General features: G+C 35.4%; 1 protein-coding gene across 5 annotated transcripts in view; it reads right to left on the bottom strand.

The window, feature by feature from the left end:
• HELZ (helicase with zinc finger) overlaps positions 1 to 20,188 on the bottom strand; it is a 165,625-nt gene that overhangs the window by 47,582 nt on the left and 97,855 nt on the right. For all 5 annotated transcript variants that reach the window (XM_038546817.1, XM_038546813.1, XM_038546814.1 and 2 more), the window contains 6 exons: positions 19,362 to 19,480; positions 18,047 to 18,192; positions 16,641 to 16,788; positions 13,471 to 13,654; positions 8,636 to 8,864; positions 1,878 to 2,082 (listed from right to left, as the gene is read on the bottom strand). In XM_038546817.1, the coding sequence (XP_038402745.1) occupies positions 1,878 to 2,082; positions 8,636 to 8,864; positions 13,471 to 13,654; positions 16,641 to 16,788; positions 18,047 to 18,192; positions 19,362 to 19,480 (1,031 nt within the window). The remainder of the gene's footprint in view (positions 1 to 1,877; positions 2,083 to 8,635; positions 8,865 to 13,470; positions 13,655 to 16,640; positions 16,789 to 18,046; positions 18,193 to 19,361; positions 19,481 to 20,188) is intronic.

Genomic DNA, 20,188 nt, shown 5'->3' on the forward strand with positions numbered 1-20,188 from the left:
ACGCTACACTCTACTGGATGTATCATAACCATTATTCACTATCAGATACTTATTGAGCACCCACTACGTGCAAACAGTGGGGCAAGGCAGTGGGGACCATAAAAAGTATATAGAACAGGATTTTTGTCTTTAGGGAGAACTTTCTATGGTTTTAGAAAAGCAAGTGGATTGAACATTTATTACTTCACCTTTAAAATGAAAACAAAAAGCAAACTGCAGGATCTTGGTTAGGGTCAGTCCACATTTGGTATCATGGCTTGAATCTAGCTGCACCTATAGTACATAAATTGATGCTTACATTCTCAGGTCAGTAAAAAGAGCTTACTCTATTGTAGTTAGGAATATGCAAAGGGTATAATGATTTTACAACATTTTAATTAAAAAAACAATTTTTAATTTAAAAAACAGTAAAATATAAATATTTCTACCTGGGTTCCCTACTCCCCACACACCCTAAACTTCTTGCTGGTCCTTGTAGAGCCTATTCTCTCACACCTCTAGCCTGTTGTATAAGCTCTATCTGAAGCTTCATTCATTCATCTAAAAAATACTTTTAAGCACCTACAATGAGCCAGATGTTGTTCTAGGCACAGAGACTAGAGCAGTAAACAATACAGACAAACATCTCTGCCCTAATGGAGCTCATATTCTAGTTTCTGAAATGTCTCCTCATATCCTCCCATCTACTCTGTGGACTCCTAAACAAGATTTCTGTGGTGGAAACTGCCTTGAATCTACCTACTTCCTCTGACCATCACCTTCAACACTTGTGGCAAAAGCGGGGCAGGTGTGTGTGTGTGTGTGTGTGTGTGTGTGTGTGTGCGCGCGCGCGCACGCTAATTTGCTTGCCTATGTTTCTCTAGCACCTACCCATAGCAGCTAGCACATAGAAGAAACTTAACTATTTAATAAATAAGTTGATTATCAATTTAAAGCATTCCTACACATTTGATCCACTTTTATTAAACTAATAATACACAACAGTATATTAACACAGAAGTAATTCTCTTCTCAGCTTAATACCTATTTAGCTGAAAGATTTTCAAGATATTAAGCCATTAATTATTGTTTACACATTAGGTTTTACATTTTTAAAATGAAGTCCCAAACTGACATATTCTTTTACTTCATTCATGTCAATAAATTTAATACCATGCTGATGACTATAAATAGACCAAAACAAGCAGAACAAATACTAAACATGCCATTCTCATAACTCTCTTTTCTAGATGGTAAGTGCAAGCATATTTTTTTCAGGCACTGTAGCAAATAAACCAGCTGTCTCTGCCCAAAATAACTATGGTTCAAAAGCAGACATGGCCCTGACTGACCCACCTCCACGCCTTCTGATGAGACTACTTCTTATACAACAAATATAGGTCAACTCAATTAAAGTAATCTTCAAGAAGTCAACCAAATTTTCTCACTGTGTCAAATACCACTTGAAATTAACTGTTCATCAACACATGATTGGAACTGCTTTCTACAAACACTATTGTATATTATTCCTTATAATAATATACTCTAAGGGCATGCTTTTAATAAGTGTGATAGTCTTTTCAACTGCTTTGTTTTATCCACATCTTGTTAAAACAAAGTCTACCAGTAGAGGGGACTGGGAGGTATCATACAAAGGACACCAGAAGCAATCAGGTACTTGAAAACTTTTTGAGGATGATTATGACATTGAGCATAGCTACACACCACACTGTATTCTCACTTACATGTGCAAACTAGCAAGTTCCTTGCTGAAACTGCTTGCCGCCAAATGTAACCTTCATTTCCAATATTTAAAGTAACTTGCAGCCCAATGAACCATGGACCCTTCTGTGCTGTTCTCTCCCTCTACCCTCTTCGATTCCATCAGCAGACTTTACCTTGGGGGGTGACTGCTGAAGTTTGTTGGTATTTCCTGAATGCTGCAGTCTTAGAGCCCGGGGGATAAATTCAGGTGCCAGTGGATTCAACACATATGTCTTCTTGAGTTCTAAAGCCTCTAGCTGAGCTTTGATCTGTTCAAAAGTGATTCCGTGTAGGCTATTATTGTCATGACACAGGGCAATAAATCGCTCCCAAAATTTCCTACAGAAAAGATTTAGAAGATCAGTTTACAATTTCAGTGGATAAGATCACAGAAATGAACATAAGCAACTATAGATAATTTCAAATTCACTCTTCCCACCCCAAATGCTCAGATGAAACATTTATACATGATTCAGGTATAATCTTTCCACCAGATCACAAGACTCCATAGTTTGATTCTGAAACTATAGTTATGTCTAATATTGTAGAAAATACAAACTATGTTCTCAATTAATTTGGGCTAATCAATACAAGTAATGTGGTCAATGCTCATCTAGAATTATAGTTTTGTTATCCACATAGTAAGTAAGGATTTCAAAACTGATGCTAGCTTATTTTACAGATGATTTTTATTTCTAGACATATATATATATATATAATACACACACACACACACACACACACATACATAAAACAGACTAATTTGAATTATAGGGCCAAATTAGTCTGGTGCTGGATGACTAAGAAAAGCCAACTCAGGACATAAATCTCAGCCACAAAGTAGATAATCCTCATGGAAGATGCTTTTTTTTAAGATTTTATTTTTTTGACAGAGAGAAAGAGAGAGCACAAGCAGGGGGAAGGGCAGGCAGAGGGAGAGGGAGAAGCAGGTTCCCTGTAGAGCAGGGAGCCCAAAGTGGGGTTCAATCCCAGGACCTTTGAGCTGAAGGCAAACTCTTAAATCAACTGAGTCACCCATGTATCCTCCTCATAGAAGATTCTTAAGAAATAACTATCTTTTTCTCTTACTTAACAGATGCCTGTCATAAGCACAACTTATTAACTAAGAGAGTTAAATTAATTATGAAAAATACAGGAAATTGGAATGCCAATTTTAATGTTGATTATTTCCTAATCACATTAATAAATACTAAAGGAGAAAAATACATTCAAAACTTTGTTGCAGTTGCTGCTATTTTCCTTCAGTTTTAAAAACTGATCTCCAAAAAAATAAAAATAAAAAATAAAAATAATAAAAATAAAAACTGATCTCCAAATATTAAAAATATTAAATATATATTACAAAAGAACATAATTTTAATTTAAATGACTATTATAAATATATAGGCCTATCTTTAATATGAGATTCAAATAATGTTTTATTATGGTATAAAAAAATGTATGATATGATTTCTTCCCACATTGGTATCCTTGTGTCCAGGTAGACAAGAAGTAATCAAGATAGCTTCAAGAAGCATAAATGAAAAGGTTTATATTATAGAAGTTAGTATATGAATGGGAATTGGGTTATGAATATATTCATAAAACTTTGCAGGGTTTAATTTTGAACTGTTTCTCTTACATATGCCTTTCCTACTTTTTTAAAGTTTAAGAAATATGTCCAAAAAAAATTCAGGCTTATATGTCAACAACAGGAAGAGTGAAAGTATTATAAAATATTAAATATGTATTTCTCACAATAAGATACAACAGTCTTTCAGCTACAGGAAGTATGCATTGCTAAGAAATGTCCACTAAAAGCTACCCTTTATTTTTATTAAGAACCCTTCTGGGGGTGCCTGGATGGTTCAGTTGGTTAAGAGTCAGACTCTTGGGTTTCACCTAATTCTTGGTTTTGGCTCAGGTCATGATCTCAGGGTTATGAGATGGAGCCCCATGACAATCTCCACACTCAGTGCAGAGACTGCTTGTCCCTCTCCCTCCCCATCTGCCTCTTCCTGCTGCCCCTCTCCCCCCCACCCCCCCCACCACACACACACCCTCTCAAATAAATAAAATCCTTTTAAAGAAAAAATAACCCTTCTGAAGGAATCAAGGCTTTTTGCCTTTTTTTTTTTTTTTTTATGATAAGCACACAGTGAGAGAGAGAGAGAGGCAGAGACACAGGCAGAGGGAGAAGCAGGCTCCATGCACCGGGAGCCTGACGTGGGATTCGATCCTGGGTCTCCAGGATCGCGCCCTGGGCCAAAGGCAGGCGCCAAACCGCTGCGCCACCCAGGGATCCCGGAATCAAGGCTTTTTAAATCACAGTCTGATAGTTAAAGAATTATCTTTAATATAGCACTCAAGAGCTGAAATCCATAAACTTTCCCATACTTTTGATTTAAAAAGCCACAATATTCAACTGAATATTCAATGTGAATATTTACCAACATGATTCCGCGTGCTATATTTAAATGTAGTTTCTTTGGTCTGATAAAGTATTAATTTCATAAAATAGCATTTCATATTTGGGTTGAAATTCAAGACACACCAAAACACAGAGAGAATGGACTGGCTTTTATTCTCAGCTTCTAATACCGATTTTTATAGCATATTTTCATTTCCAGCTTATGTGGCCAAGATGCTAGAACTTGTTCTATGTTCAAGCTGCTTTTTTGACTCGAAGCTCTATTCCTATGCCACCCTCACTGACCTCAACTGCACTGAGCAAGAGCTGAACTAACACAGGGTTCAGAAGAACCTTCAAACAACCCCCAGTTCAGGAGAAGCCAGTGGCTCAGTGACAGTCTTTGTCTACAAGATCCCAAGAATTTCAAAGCAGCAGACTTAGAGCTGAAAGGACACCATTTCAGAACAATAAACACAATAAGTTAAACTAGTTCTGAAAGCTCCATTTTAAATCTCACTTATCCTCTGACCGGCCCACTGGTATGGTGAGGTGGTCAAGTATGTGGATTCAGAACTACACACTCTGGGGTTTTCGTAGGGGCTCTGACATTCAGGAGCTGTGTAACTTCAAGCAATTCAATAACTTAATCTCTTTGTAGCTCAATTTCCTCATGTGTAAAATAAGGCACCAATAGTATTCATATTATTTTCTCACTTTTAAACTTTCAGAGAAATATATTTTTCCCTTCAAAAATTCTTAAAAATCCTCCTTTTCTCTCTTCATAATGGCTCTTTCAGAGATTATTCATACACACAGCCCTTGAACTCCTCAATACTTTAATAAAATATTATCTATGGCATTATGAGGCATTTCTGAACACATAACTGAAAGATTACTTGAGAATGAAGATAATCCTTCATTTCTATGATTATTTATAGGCGAGACCAATTCTCAGGCCCCTCCCTAAATTTTTCATATATTATTGATAATAACAACTTGGGCTAGAAAACCCAAGTGTGTTTCTACATACTATAATTACAAGCATTTCAAAGAACATAACCTTACTTTTAATCACTGCATGAACAAAGTTTGGTTTTGTTTCTATGCTAACCTGGCTTCTAGGATCATTGATAAAACAATGAAAGATCACTTGGTATGTTTAAGTTAGAGAGTGAGTATCTATTCGTGCATTTATATATATATCACTACATATATATGAAATATGATTACATCTCACTGAGCAAATGGCATCTATTAAGAAATTCAGTTCACAGAAAGACCTCCTCCAAACACTGATTTAGAGAAATGTTATGACTCCTCTCTGGCTCTCCCCATTCAGTGTAGATTTATACAAACACATTCATCACTTTCTGGGAAAGGCAGAGTAACCCAGAGAGAAGAGCTTAGGTTTTAAAGTCAATGTGACATCTGTTTCAGTGAACCATTCAATAGGTATATGACCGTGGGCAGTAATTTAAACTCTTTGAATCAGGCAGCCCATTTAAAATGCAAATAAAATTCCCACATTGCAGGGTTGTTGGGATGACTGAATAAGGCTAAGTGTGCAAAGCACTTAACGAAGCACCTGGCAAGAGAAAACTGTCAGTAAACATCAGCTACTATATTAATATTTGTTGGTTTGGTAAGCTGGAGAGAGAGAAGTTCACTACATTCACATCAGGTTAATAGATAAATTCTGTTTAAAAATACAAAAAAGATTATATAATAGTTGCCTTCTAAACTGGTATACTATACACAGTAATTATTCCTTGAAATTTTAATTAATATTTAGAAATATCATATTAGTTTTTCATAAATATTGAATAGGACATGGTGGGGGGATGATTAACTCAAACTACAAAGAATTCATTCCTCTGTTATTATAGTACCTAAGAATCATATATGACCTCCCAAGTTTACTTGTATTATGAGATTAAATTAATTTCTAATAAAATTAGAAAGATTATAGTACAAATATCCATACACTTCAACTATTAGCTCTCAGAGCCATTATTAAACTGTCCAAATAACACAGATAATCAGCAATCCAAATTAGCTATTAAGTTATATTTTTTCTCCCTACACAATATATTTAACCTCTCTGAAAATATTTTGCCTAGCTTATAAATTAACTTGCAGCTCTTAATACACTCCAGCTTAGTAGCAAGAAATAAGTAACCAGTAGACCTGGCTTCGAGTTAAAAATTAGCCCCAGATAATTCTGACAGCATGGCCTCAGAAAGAATTATTCACCTATTTGCTCTAAGAAAATAGCAATTTATGTCAGAGAAGCGGTGAAAAACGCTGATCTCTTGGAATTCATCGCATAATACAACTATACAGAAAGGGATAATGGTTTAAAAAAAATATTCATATTGATAAATGTTTGGAGTCACTTACAAAAAAAAAAAGAGTCCAAAACAAGTTTGGCTCAAGGCTACTGTTATACAATCTGTTTATTCCTCCACAGTTTCTAATTTGTTTTTTTTTCCCCTAGTTTTTAATATGTTGTTCTATTTTATATGTGTTTTAATCTATTAAATTCTAATCAAACTGTATATATTTTTCAAATGACAAATATGAACAAAAATGGTAAAATATCACAGCAATAGTCTAACCAAATATGCTTTCAATGAATTATAAAGTATCTAAAGTAAAATTCTCAGGAGAGAAGCCAAATTATTAGATCTAGTTTTACTCATTTGGAACATGGAATTAATATATTCTCTTTCTCAACTTTTTGTCATTAGTGGCTAAAGATGAACAGAAATCTCCCTTGTAAGTATGAAATTATACACATCTTGGGGCACCTGGGTGGCTCAGTCAGTTAAGCATCTGCCTTCAGCTCAGGTCATGATCTCAGGGTCCTGGGATTCAGCCCCGCATCAGGCTCCCGTTCAGTGGTGTCTGTTTCTCCCTCTGCCACCCCCCCCCCCAAATAATTAATAAAATCCTTTTTTAAAAAAGATATTTTACAATAGGACTGTTCAGCTATGCATAAATAAGTCATGGTGCATTTAAGTTTTGTGGGGTTTTTCTTTTAAATAAAAAGATTGTTTTTATAACATAACCATAAATTTAAAATATTTGATTCCTTTGTTAATGGTTTTCCCCTTACAAAGTATATTAACTTCTCTTGGAGTCTTAAATTCTAATACATACAGATTATTATTATTAAACATCCCAGTTGTCTCCCTTCCCATAGAATTTTTTTTTCTGCTGAAACAGGAAAACAGACAATAAAATACTGCCCTATCTATATTGCAATAAAAAATTTGGTTTAAAAAGGCCACTTCCTAACAGCTCTGTCTACTTTAATTCTAACATATCAAAAAGAAATAATTATTCAAGGCATATTCAGGACTCTCTACATCACTTATTACTATCTGAATTCACTTTGACAGGTCCTAGAATATTTCCACAACTTTAAGTAATCCCTAGTGTATTTCTTTTTCGTAAAAGAGTATAGATTATAAATTTCTGTTCAATTGTTTTTTTTTTTTGCTAATGATAACATAATTTTCAACACTACAAAGAACAAGTCTTATATTACTGGCTAATAGCTAAAATTTAACAATTAAAACTCTGATTAAGAGGTATAACTCGTAAGTGTGTAATTTCTTATTTTGATATTTTATCAACATTTTAGTAGAAATAGCTCCTTATGACTATAATCTACTAGCAACACGATCCAAAGATAAGTATAACTACTCCTAACCTCCTTAATTTTAAGATCTTCTGGATTAACCAAACATGAAGAATCACTTACACTGAGAAGCCCTGAGAGAAAATAAGTAGAGAAGGAAATTCACCAAAAACAAGCTAAAACAATAATGAAAGGGGGAAAAAAAATGAAAGATTATCAATGTAAAATTCAGTTTCCATCAAAAATACACATGTACACAAAACCACCTGAGGACCCTTGCACATGTGGTTCCCTCTTTCTGGAGCACTTTTCCCCCAGATATCAGCATAGCTCACTACCCTCACTTCAAAGTCAGCTTCTCAGTGAGGGATGCTCTGACCATGCTACATAAATCACAAAATAGCCTACCATACCCCCATCACTCCTAATTCCCCTTAATGTTCTATTTCTCTTTCACTGAACTTACCATGTATAAGACTATAGGGTATTCTTATTTTATTTATTCTCAATCTTCCTCTGTAAATATAAAACCCACAAAGGCAGAGATTTTATTCATTTTTGTTCACTTATGTATTTAGTGGCTAGAAAAGTGCTTAGAACATAGTGGACACGCAGGAAATATCTGTTAAGTCATGGCTAAATGAATGAATACATAATTATGAATATAATGAATAGATCCAGAGCAATATATTTTTGTATTCCTACTGGATATAAGGTAAAATTGAACCCAATTTTAATTAGCCAACAGGTCATACAAAATAAGTATATACATAAGGATGCAAATCATTCTACATTTTCCCCCTTTAATGTCTTAATCAGTAACACACAATTACCTGCATCTTCCAATAGAGCACAGAGCAATGGGATCACCCACCACAGCAACCAGGGATTGTGCTCTTGTGATGGCAGTGTTTAGAAGTTTATAGTTCGATAAAAAACCATAATCTAAATCCTCTGTAGAATCTTCCAGCAGTTGCTCTTTCTTTTTAATTGGTGTCTGTTTATGTTTACAAGTATGCCTTGTACGTACTGTACTAAGAAATAGAACTCTGAATTGTTTTCCTATTAAAAAAAAAAAACAAATAAAAGACTTAAGATTGTTATTTTGAACCACTCACATAATAAAAGCATTTCAGTTTTAAATGTTATTGCTAAGTAATGGGTGTCAGTGAGGATGTGGAGAAACTGAAACTCTTGTGTCCTGCAGGTGGAAATATAAAATGGTATGTTAAACACTATGGAAAAGTAGTATGGCAGCTCCTAAAACAATCACACATAAAACTAATACACAGAATTACCACAGCATCCAGCAATTCCACTTCCGAGCATCTACCCAAAAGAACTGAAAGAAGGATCTCAAACAGATACTAATATACTCATGTTTATAACAGCATTAGTCGCAGAGGCAAAAGGTAGAAGTAACCCAAGTGTCCATCAATAGATGAATGTAAACAAAATGTGGTATATACATACCATGGAATATCACTCAGCCTTAAAAAGGAAGGGCATTCTGACACACGCTACAACGTGAATGAACCCTGATACCATTAGGCAAAATAAGGGAGTCACAAAAGGACAAATACCATTGGACCACACTTCATAAGGTCCCTAGAGTAGTCAAATCCATAGGCAGAAAGTAGAATGGTGGTTGCTAGGGGCTGCAGGGAGGAGGGAAGTGGAACAAGGACTTATAATTTAATGGGTACAGAGTTTCTGGAAATGGACAATGGTGATGGTTGCACAATGTGAAAGTACTTAATGCCAATGACCTGTGGCATTTTATGTATTTTTGAACTGGAGAGATACTTTCAGAATGAACACATAAAAACGCTAAAAATAATTTTATTAAAATTCTTAAAATATTATTGCTGGAACCAGCCTTAGTGATTGTCTCGTCTAAGGTCCTGCTCAATACAAGGACCCTTCTTTGAAGCAGTCATCTAACCTTTCACTAACAAAGGTAGACACAACTGATTCCATAGGGAAGGCTGAGATTCTAGTTTGCACATTTTTTTAATGCTCTTTATTATAGTAACACATCTATTCACTCATTCTATGACAAATCTACAAATTTCTGAATACAGTTTTAGTATCAATCTTTCATCTTCTCTCCCTAGGCCAAACAACCCAGGTTCTTTCAATCATTTCTTACTTCCATGTGGCAGTTTTTAGACAATTATCTATCCTAGGTCTCCTTTGGGTGTTTCCTACCTTACTGGTAATATTCCTTCTAACTGCAAGCCGAAATATCCACTCTCACCACTACTATTTAACATAGTACTGGAAGTCTTGGCCTCAGTAACCTGACAACAAAAAGAAATAAAAGGCATCCAAATCGGCAAGAATGAGCCCAAACTTTCACTATTTGCAGACAACATGATATTCTATGTACAAAACTCAAAAGATTCCACCAAAATATTGCCAGAATACATGAATTCAGCAATGTCACAGGATATAAAATTAAAATCAAAGTGCAGAAATCTGTTGCATTTCTATACACCAAAATGAAGCAGCAGAAAAAGAAATAAAAATCGACACCATTTGCAATTGCAACAAAAACCATAAGATATCTAGGAATAAACCTAACTAAAGAGGTAAAAGATCTGTACTCTGAAAACTACAGAGCACTTATGAAAGAAACTGAAGAGAACACAAAGAAATGGGAAAAAATTCCATGCTCATGGACTAGAAGAACAAACACTGTTAAGATGTCTATACTACCCAAAACAATCTACACATTTAATGCAATCCCTATCAAAATACTACCAACATTTTTCACAGAGCTAGAACAAACAACCCTAAAATCTATAGGGAACCACAAAAGACCTCAAATAGCCAAAGCAATTCTGAAAAAGAAAAAACTGGAGGCATCACAATTCCAGATTTCAAGCTATATTACAAAGTGGTAGTCATCAAGACAGTATGGTGCTAGCACAAAAACAGACACAGATCAACGGAACGGAATAGAAAAGGCAGAAATGGACCCAAAACTTTATGGTCAACTAATCTTTGACAAAGCAGGAAAGAATATCCAATGGAAAAAAGAGTCTCTTCAACAAATGGTGTTGGGAAAACTGGACAGCAACATGTAGAAGAGTAAAACTAGACTACTTTCTTCCACCAGATGCAAAAATAAATTCAAAATGGGTGAAAGACCTAAATGTGAGACAAGAAGTCATCAAAATTCTAGAGGAGAACATAGGCTGCAACCTCTTTCATCTTGGCTGTAGCAACTTCTTACTAGACATGTCACCAAGGAAAGGGAAACAAAAAACAAAAATGCACCAATGGAGCTTAATCAAGATAAACAGCTTCTGCACAGCAGAGGAAAACAACAAAATTAATAGGCAACCTATAGAATGGGAAAAGATATTTGAAAATGACATACTGGATACAAGGTTAATATCCAAAATCTATAAAGAACTTATCAAACTCGACACCCAAAAAACAAATAATCCTGTTAAGAAATGGGCAGAAGACATTAATAGATGCTTTTCTAAAGAAGACACATGAAAAGATGCTCAACATCACTCATTGGGGAAATACAAACAAAAACCATGATGATGGGGCATCTGGGTCGCTCAGCCAGTTAAGTGTTCTACCCTTGGTTTTAGCTAAGGTCATGATCACAGGGTCATGGGATCAAGCCCCACATTGGGCTCTGTGCTCAGCATGGAGTCTGCTTGAGATTCTCTCCTTTTCCCTCTCCTTCCCCCTCTGTCCCTCTTCCCCACTTGCACATACATATTCTCTAAAATAATTAAAAAAAAAAAAAAAAAAAAAAAGAAACAGCAAGAAAAAGAGAATCAAAACTAGGGACACCTAGGTGGCTCAGCAGTTGAGCATCTGCCTTTGGTTCAGGGTATTATCCTGGAGTCCCAGGATCAAACCCCACACTGGGCTCCCTGCAAGGAGCCTGCTTCTCCCTCTGTCTTTGTCTCTGCCTCTCTCTCTCTGTGTCTCTCATGAATAAATAAATAAAATCTTAAAAAAAAAAAAAATCAAAACCATGATGAGATACTTCCTCGCATCTGTCAGAATGGCTAAAATTAACAACACAAGAAACAACAGGTATTGGCAAGGATGAAGAGAAAGGGGAACCCTCTTGAACTGCTGGTAGGAATACAAACTGATGCAGCCACTCTGGAGAACAGAATGGAGATTCCTTAAAAAAAAAAAAAAAAAAAAACTACCCAATGATCTAGCAATTGCACTACTAGGTATTTACCCAAAGAAATACAAAAATACAGATTTGAAGGGGGTACATGCATCCCGATGTTTATAGCAACATTATCAACAACAGTCAAACTATGAAGAGAGCCCAAATGCCCATCAAACTGAGGAGTGGATAAAGAAGATGTGGTATACATAAACATGGATGGAGAGAGAGAGAGAGAGAGAGAGAGAGAGAGAAATATTATTCCTCCATGTCATTTGGAATGACATGGATATAAAAGTAGAATATATTATGCTAAGTGAAATTAAGCCAATCACAGAAAGACAAATATCATATGACTTCACTCAAGTGTGGAATTTAAGAAACAAAACAGGTGAACACGTGGGAAGGGAAGACAGAAAGGAAAGAGAGAGAAACAAATCATAAGAGACTCTTAATGACAGAGAACAAAACTGAGGGTTGATGGCAGGAGGTGGATGGGGGATGGTCTAGATGGGTGATGGGGACTAAGGAGGGCACTTGTGATGAGCACTGGGTGTTGTATGTAAATGATGAATCACCCATTTTTACTCCTGAAACCAATATTAAACTATATTTAACTAACTAAAATTTAAATAAAAATTGAAACAAATGCCCAAATTCTGTGGAATCTGGACAACACATGGTATATTGGAGCTATTTTCTCCCCATTATCTAGAAATTATATTATTCTTACTATGTATATTCCCATGAAACCTAAAAATATAATTGTACTAAACTTTTCCACCACTCACATGATAGTGTTGCTTCATATATTTAAAAACACGAACTCGGGGCACCTGGGTGGCCCAGTCAGTTAAGCATCTGACTTCTGTTCAGGTCATGAGCTCAGGGTCCTGGAATCAAGCCCTGTGTAGGTCTCCACAATTAGCAGGAAGTCTGTTTGTCCTTCTCCCTCTCCCTCTGCCCTACCCTCCCCCTCAATAACCAAGATTTTTTTTTTAATTATAAAAAATAAAAATAAAAGCACAAACTCAAATCAACTAATTACATAAAGGCAATTTAAATGAGCTCCTGGTAACTATCCACTTAGGAAAGTCTATAGGTAAAAAACAATCTGTGCCTTTAAAAATGCATTTAAACAGAATATACTTGATGGGTACAAGTTTTTAAAAATCTTTATGAACAAACTGGTCTTCAGATGTAGTATACTGACAGTAGGTGTTGTATACTAGTATGATTTATAACTAATGCACGCAGATGTAGTGTGTGGCATTCACACAAATCGTCACTGAAAAATTCCATTTGTTCCTACTTCTTTTATTTGAATATAAAAATTTAATAAACATGTAAATGAGCCTGATCTGTAATTGCCAAATTTGACATTAAAGAACTTGGTATGAAATGAATACACAATTGCTTGTCCAGAAAAAAGATCTTGAGAATTAAAAATCAAATGTGCACACACTTAAGATGTAAGCATCTAAATAACTTAATTCAATTAATACTTACCTTGAACATTTAGCACCCTTTCTACATTAACATCAGATAATCTCTTTTTTCGAAGTTCAGCACGTATCCTAAACACTTGATCAGCATATGGAGTCACCACACCAATACTGCCATCATCCAACTTCCCCCATGCTACTGGCCACTTCCTTCTCAACTCTTCTACTCGTTCCACCACTTCGAATACCTTTAAACAAACATACATATGCATATTAAAGATATGCAAGTGTTTGGAGAAAAGAAATGGTAACTGAAACAGATGTATAAAGGATGCCATTTTAGCAAATGTCATTTAAAAACTACCTCTAAATACGAGTAATGCTTTGCAGATATGAACACAGTGAGAAAAATTTTATGTACATTTTAAACTGTAAAATTCTACCTAAGTGAAATGCACCTAGTGAAAAGATGAATATCAGAGACAATGTAAATGGGCGATTGGCCCTTACCCTTCATCCAGCATCCATTCTTTTTTTTTTTTTTTTTAAGTTTTTATTTATTTATTCATGAAAGACACACAGAGAGAGAGGCAGAGACACAGGCAGAGGGAGAAGCAGGCTCCATGCAGGGAACCTGACGTGGGACTCGATCCCGGGACTCCAAGATCACACCCTGGGCCGAAGACAGGCGCTAAACTGCTGAGCCACTGTCCATTCTTAAATGCAGACAGTTTTAATTTCCTATGTAGGGAAGAGGCCAGGAATAGGGCCATGAAACAGGCAACCCTATCTAGGAAATAAGGGAAGCAAATCCCCACATTCCCCCTCTAAGTCCATTCACTCCAGATAAGGCCAGTGAAATAAACAGCCAACTAAAAAGATTACTAGACTCAGTGCCACCATTAAGTCTCAGCAGTACAAGATCTAGCATTATCACCTTCCGCCACTGACACAACTAAGCAAAACTGCCAACAGCTAACACCAAACCACAGCTAGGACTAAGACAAATGTGGATTGGAGACACTTTCACAATTCACTGCCTTCTAGTAGTACAAGACATTTCATTAACCTTGCAAAAAAGTAATACCTATTTTACCCAACTCAATTTATTCAATCTATTTTAATACAATGAACTGATCAAAATTTCAGTGCTTGGCACAGTGGGGGACACAATGATTAATAAAACATGTTCCTTGACTGCTAAGAGATTGCGGTATATTCAGAAAACAGATTCCATAAATATATGGAAATGGCAAGCTCAATAGAGGGTCAGGAAAGACTATGGGGGCATAGAGAAGAAAGTTATCTTTCTTTTTTTTTTTTTTAAGATTTCATTTATTTATCTGAGAGAGAGAGCGAGAGAGAGAGCACGCACACAGGCAGGGAGAAGAGCAGGGGGAAGAGGAAGGAGGGGGAAAGAATTTCAAGCAGACTATGCATGGAGCCTGATGCAGGGTTGGGCCTCACAACCCTGAGATCAATCCTTGAGCCAAAACGAAGAGTCAGTTGCTCAATCAACTGAACCACCCAGGTGCCCTAAGAAGAAAGTTTTTTAAATGGCATTTTAAAAACATTATTTAATATTTGTTGATAATACCTACTTAAATTTACAACATTAAATATACTTAATAAATTTGAAAGTATTTTTATTCCTTTCAAGACCTTGAGAATAATTGGCTAGGATACAGTTCTCACTGCTAGATACAAACTCAGTGAATGAGGGAGGTAGGTATATTGTTACAATAATTTGAGTAAACTGGACTGAACACCTGGCACTGTCACTATAAGGAAGAAGAAAAGAGAACCTGAGTCTACTGCAATAAGGAATAAGAAAAACCTATCTTCACCCATTTGGTTAAATATGGGGGTAGATGAAAGTTGGGGAGACAACTCTACTGGCCACCCCAACCAAACACACACACAGAGTTCCCACCACTAAGTTATACAGAACCATTTCCCCACTTCACCTCTCTATGAGGGGATGCATAAAACTAGTCAAAATACACAGACTTGTGATGGTGATATGAGGAGCTTGGGAAAACTTCTCTCCCAGACAGACATCTATTAAGCTGGTCAAAATTAGCAGACAATCATTCAAAGTCTCTGGAGATTAAAAAAAAAAAAAAAAAACAAAGTCTCTGGAGATTGATCTGACTTTAATAGAAACTGAGAAGCATTTACTCAACAAAGTCAACAGAAACTCAGTAAGGAGAGACCAGAGCATTCAAGCTAGGGACTGTACCCATCCCCCCCAGCTCTTCAGAAAGGCTCTATAGCAGCTGAGGGGCAGCTCTCATTTCCCCCAGTTCCCTGCAATGAAAGTTATTCCAGGTGGTTTTGGCAGCTGGTAGGCATCAGATCCCATTTTCCACAGCTCCATGCTGCAGAAGGCTTATATTGAACAGTTAAAAGCAGTTGATTCTCTTTTACTGCCTTCTAACTATAGACCTCTCATCAATTTTTCAAAGGAAAGATGAATTACTATTACATAATAAGACCCATTTCTTTGTAAATAAAATGAGTAAAGCATGGGACTCAAGTGAAGAAAGGGAAATGGAGAACACAGATCAAGAACTATCCTATAATGACCAACCAAGCACAGCTCCCTAATCTGGGGGCCTCCTGAAGTCCAGAACTCCACTCCCTTGTGACAGCCAGAACCTAACCCTAGAGTCTCTGGCCTGCTGGCCCTTAAAGACTTCACCAGTTTTTAGTGTACAGCCTGATCTGACCATATAACCCACATTCTCTCTAAACTTAAAAAGTCAGAAACTAGAAGAGAACCATACTAGTTATAGCACATAATGGCTTAGCAACACTGTCATCTGGGCCTATGTAATCTCTCTGGAGCACAGGGTTCTGGAATTTTAGTCTTAATCATCTAAAATGATAACTCATTTGAATATGTACTATGAAATATAATCATGGTCTTTTAGTTGACTAACAATAATAATTATATGAAAATCATATTGGCTTTTCTTTTAAACAATGTCATGTATTTCATATTTTGTCTTAAGAAATGTAAATCAAATGTAATCAAAATGTAAATCAAAGTTTTTGTTTCCCATAGGAAATTCTTCTTAATAAATCAATGTTATACAAAGAATAAACTTTACATGCTATTTTCATGTAAGTGACACACAATAAGACATCAACCCAAACTGTAAATAAACAGTCAACAAGAACAGACCATGTAACTGAAAATGTCAACAATCTGCAAAAGAACTAAGGTACCTCTGCATTGTTATAAAAAGCTGTGCTATTTTTTTCTTGTACATCTTCCCCTCGTGCTGTAAAGAAAGTTAGTGGGTAGAAATCCTTGTGTGCTGGTTGTTTTCCACTTGCCATCAGTTTGCCCTCATAGAAGAGCTCAGAGGTGTAACTACAAAAAAAGACCAAATAAATAAATAGACAGCAATTCATCATTAAAATTAACTTCGCCTATAAGGAAAAAAAAAATTAGTCAATTCTAATAATGCTGCTTTATGTCCATGATTAATTTTAATTCAAACATCTAAACACCTATGAGGGCAAGATTTTCCCCAAAATTAACCACAGCAATAACAACAGAGTACGCTCCTGGTATACCACTGCCTAATGAGTTAATCTGGTCAGGTATGAAGCCAGAATGTAGAGAAAAAAAAAAAAGAAATGACAATAGTTTAATACCAGATAAGAATCTTGCTCTATGAGGAAACTATTCCAAGCTATTTTCTTGGTTAACACATATTTTTATTTATATGGGTCATTTACTTACACATGCAAACACAAAGATATATAGACCCTGAAACGCACACAACTGAAAACCATTCAAGTCTTCCAACTGCAAAAAGAACACTTTTTACTGATGAAAATACTAAGTACTTGATTGCAGCAAATTACTAGCAACAATAAAGAGAATCACATTTTGAGACTGACAGAAGCAATACTTAAATCCAAATTTATTTTTATATCTACCTTATCATTTACATAGAAATCTAAAAATGGTTCTAACATAATCAATATTATTAAATTATACTAAACTTTAAAAAAAACTGTAGGTTTTTGGTGGGGTAGTGACTGGAAAGGAGCACAAAGGGGCTTTCCAGAGTGCTGCTAATGTTTCTTAATCTGGATGCCAGTTGCATGGGTAGTTTCAGTTTGGGACTATTCACTGAGCTGTCACTTATGATATTTTTACTTTTATAGATGCATACCACAGTTAATAGAAACCTTTAAAAACTTTATGAGTAAGTTTCATGGTTTTTTCCTTCCTTTTTTGATTCCTCCCTTCCTTCCTTCCTTCCTTTAAAAACAGATTCCTTATATAACACAGCCAGACATAAAAGCAAACTACTACATGTTGTCAATATAACTGTTTATTACATCATGCAGTTTTACATATGCTTACATATTTAGTCACAGAAAAACATCATAACTGATAGAACCTAAAGTTTTAGTTTCCAGGATTGCCCTATTTTGTGAAAAATTACAGCTGACTTTTGAGGTACTCTTTGACAGCAATAAAATTTAACATAATTTGCAACGCCAGGGACACCCTACAATTGGGCAGGGAATAGTCTATCCCTCATAACAATGCCATTTGAGTTCCCTCCCCCAGACACAGGAAGTGTGATACAGAAGGAGCACCTCACACCTACTTGATGATAGCTTCATGGGAGCGGTAGTTCTCACATAGGAGAATTCTACATGGAAACTCAGCAGGGTAATGCTCATAGAGTCGATCAAGTAATGAAACATGAAGGTTTCTCTCCCTGGCAAACTCGCTGTAAACAAAAGGACTGAGCTGTAACAGACAAACATACAGAAAAAATTTAACTAAATATGCAAGTACCACTTTTTTAACTTACTTATTTAAAAATCCACTACACTGAAACCTCTATGTACTAAATCTCAACATGCTGAATGCTGGAATAAGCAGAATCAAAAATACTTTCTCAGAACAATTTTACTACTGTAAAGAACTAGGCTACAATTTCTAACTTTTTGTTTCAATATATTGACAGTAGCATAGAGTTTCTACACATAGGCTAACAAAGGGCTCCTCTAATACAAATAAATAGTTATTACTTCAGTAACTTCAGGGATGCAATCCATTGCATTACTAGGAGAGTCAATCAGTTATTTCACTAAAACTGATCAAATATTTAAAAGGGTGAGCTGGAAGGATAAATAGCCATGACTTAAAAACTTATTTTTAATAATCAGTAAAATAATGCTTTTTATCTCATAAAGTATAAGGAGCCATTCTTGATCATACCTTTGACCACTAAAGAACGAAATTAAACCACTTTTGGCAAAGAAACAAAAGCAGAATTTCTTCCTCCACATTCAACTCTTTCCTAGATGTTGTCACAGTTACAATACTATATAGGTTCAATCTTGATTACAGCAAAAGAGAGAACTTCAAACTGCAACTTTGTAAAACAAAGATTAATAGAAAAACTCTATTTCTCTTTCTTTACATAGGTATTAAAATACAGAAAATCAGACACATTCTTTGAGATGTGGGCTATTATTCTGAATTAAGTATACTTTGTTTCCTATGATGGAAAAGAGTCAACTCTTCATGAAAATATATTAGGGATAAGAATTTGGGGAACTATAGGAAGGATAAGTTAAATTTATTTAATAAAGAAAAGTAAAAAATATTCACACTGTAGAATGCTAAACTTCAAATTGAAAACATGAATATTATAATACTGATAGATTCTTCATTCCACTCTCTATCCAAAGAAGGGAAAATATAGTGGGATAGTAATTTTCCTTCAGAGAAAGTAATATTTTTTTTTTTTAGTAATTTTCCTTCAGAGAAAGTAATATTTTTCACTATTTGTGCAGAAATATTGAACTGTAATATATGACACAATTTCATAGAGGTTTTAGGACACAGAATATTAAACACCAAGATATAATTAGTAGTTCCTTCAATATGGTGACTCAGAGGGCACATACCTGCATGTGGTCACCAGCCAAGACAATCCGAGTGTTTTTAGTTGCTAATGCTAGAGGCATAATTGTTTCACACTCCATGGCCTGGGCAGCTTCATCTAATAGAATGTGTGTAAAAAACCCTACAAAGTACAGTATAAACACAGTAAAGCATCTCACAGCAGCAATAAAGGCAGAAGTACTTCTTTCCTTTTCTTAAGGAAAGCATTCAGTGTGCTAATTTCAGAATTGTGAGTACTTGTGATGCCAATCTTCAATTTAGAAAACTGTCAATTTAAATCATTATTTAAAGAACAGAGATGAAAAGAAATAACTATTTTTCCCAATAATAGACACGAAATGGCATCTGGTGCTAAGGGCCCCAAAATGAACAGTTGACTGAGTATATATAAAAATGATTTAAAGTACAAGATAATAAATAGATAGATGATAGATAGCAACTTTTCAAGCAAAAAGAAGGGCTGGCAACTAAACCCTGATAGTCCATTCACTATTCATGTGGTGAAATATTGAAAATAAAACAGTGGTAGTTTATAAGTAACTTTAGCTTTACCATGCCTATTAAACATTAAAATAAAAAAAAATCACACCTAAAATCTAATATAAGGGAGAAAGTTATAATCCAACCTTGACTGAAACAAAGGGGGTACTGATTAGCAGAATCACTAAATTGATTATTCAGGGGTGTGTGTGTATGTGTGTGTATTTGTATTTGTATAAATTCATTCTAAAATACTACCCTGGCTAAAACAAAACAAAACAAAACACCAGTGTACAAAAAATGACAGATAAATATCAACCATCTGTAGTAGGAGGCATCCCATGTCTTG

Source organism: Canis lupus, chromosome 9 (genome assembly GCF_011100685.1).
Source record: "Canis lupus familiaris isolate Mischka breed German Shepherd chromosome 9, alternate assembly UU_Cfam_GSD_1.0, whole genome shotgun sequence".
NCBI classification, from domain to species: Eukaryota; Metazoa; Chordata; class Mammalia; order Carnivora; family Canidae; genus Canis; species Canis lupus.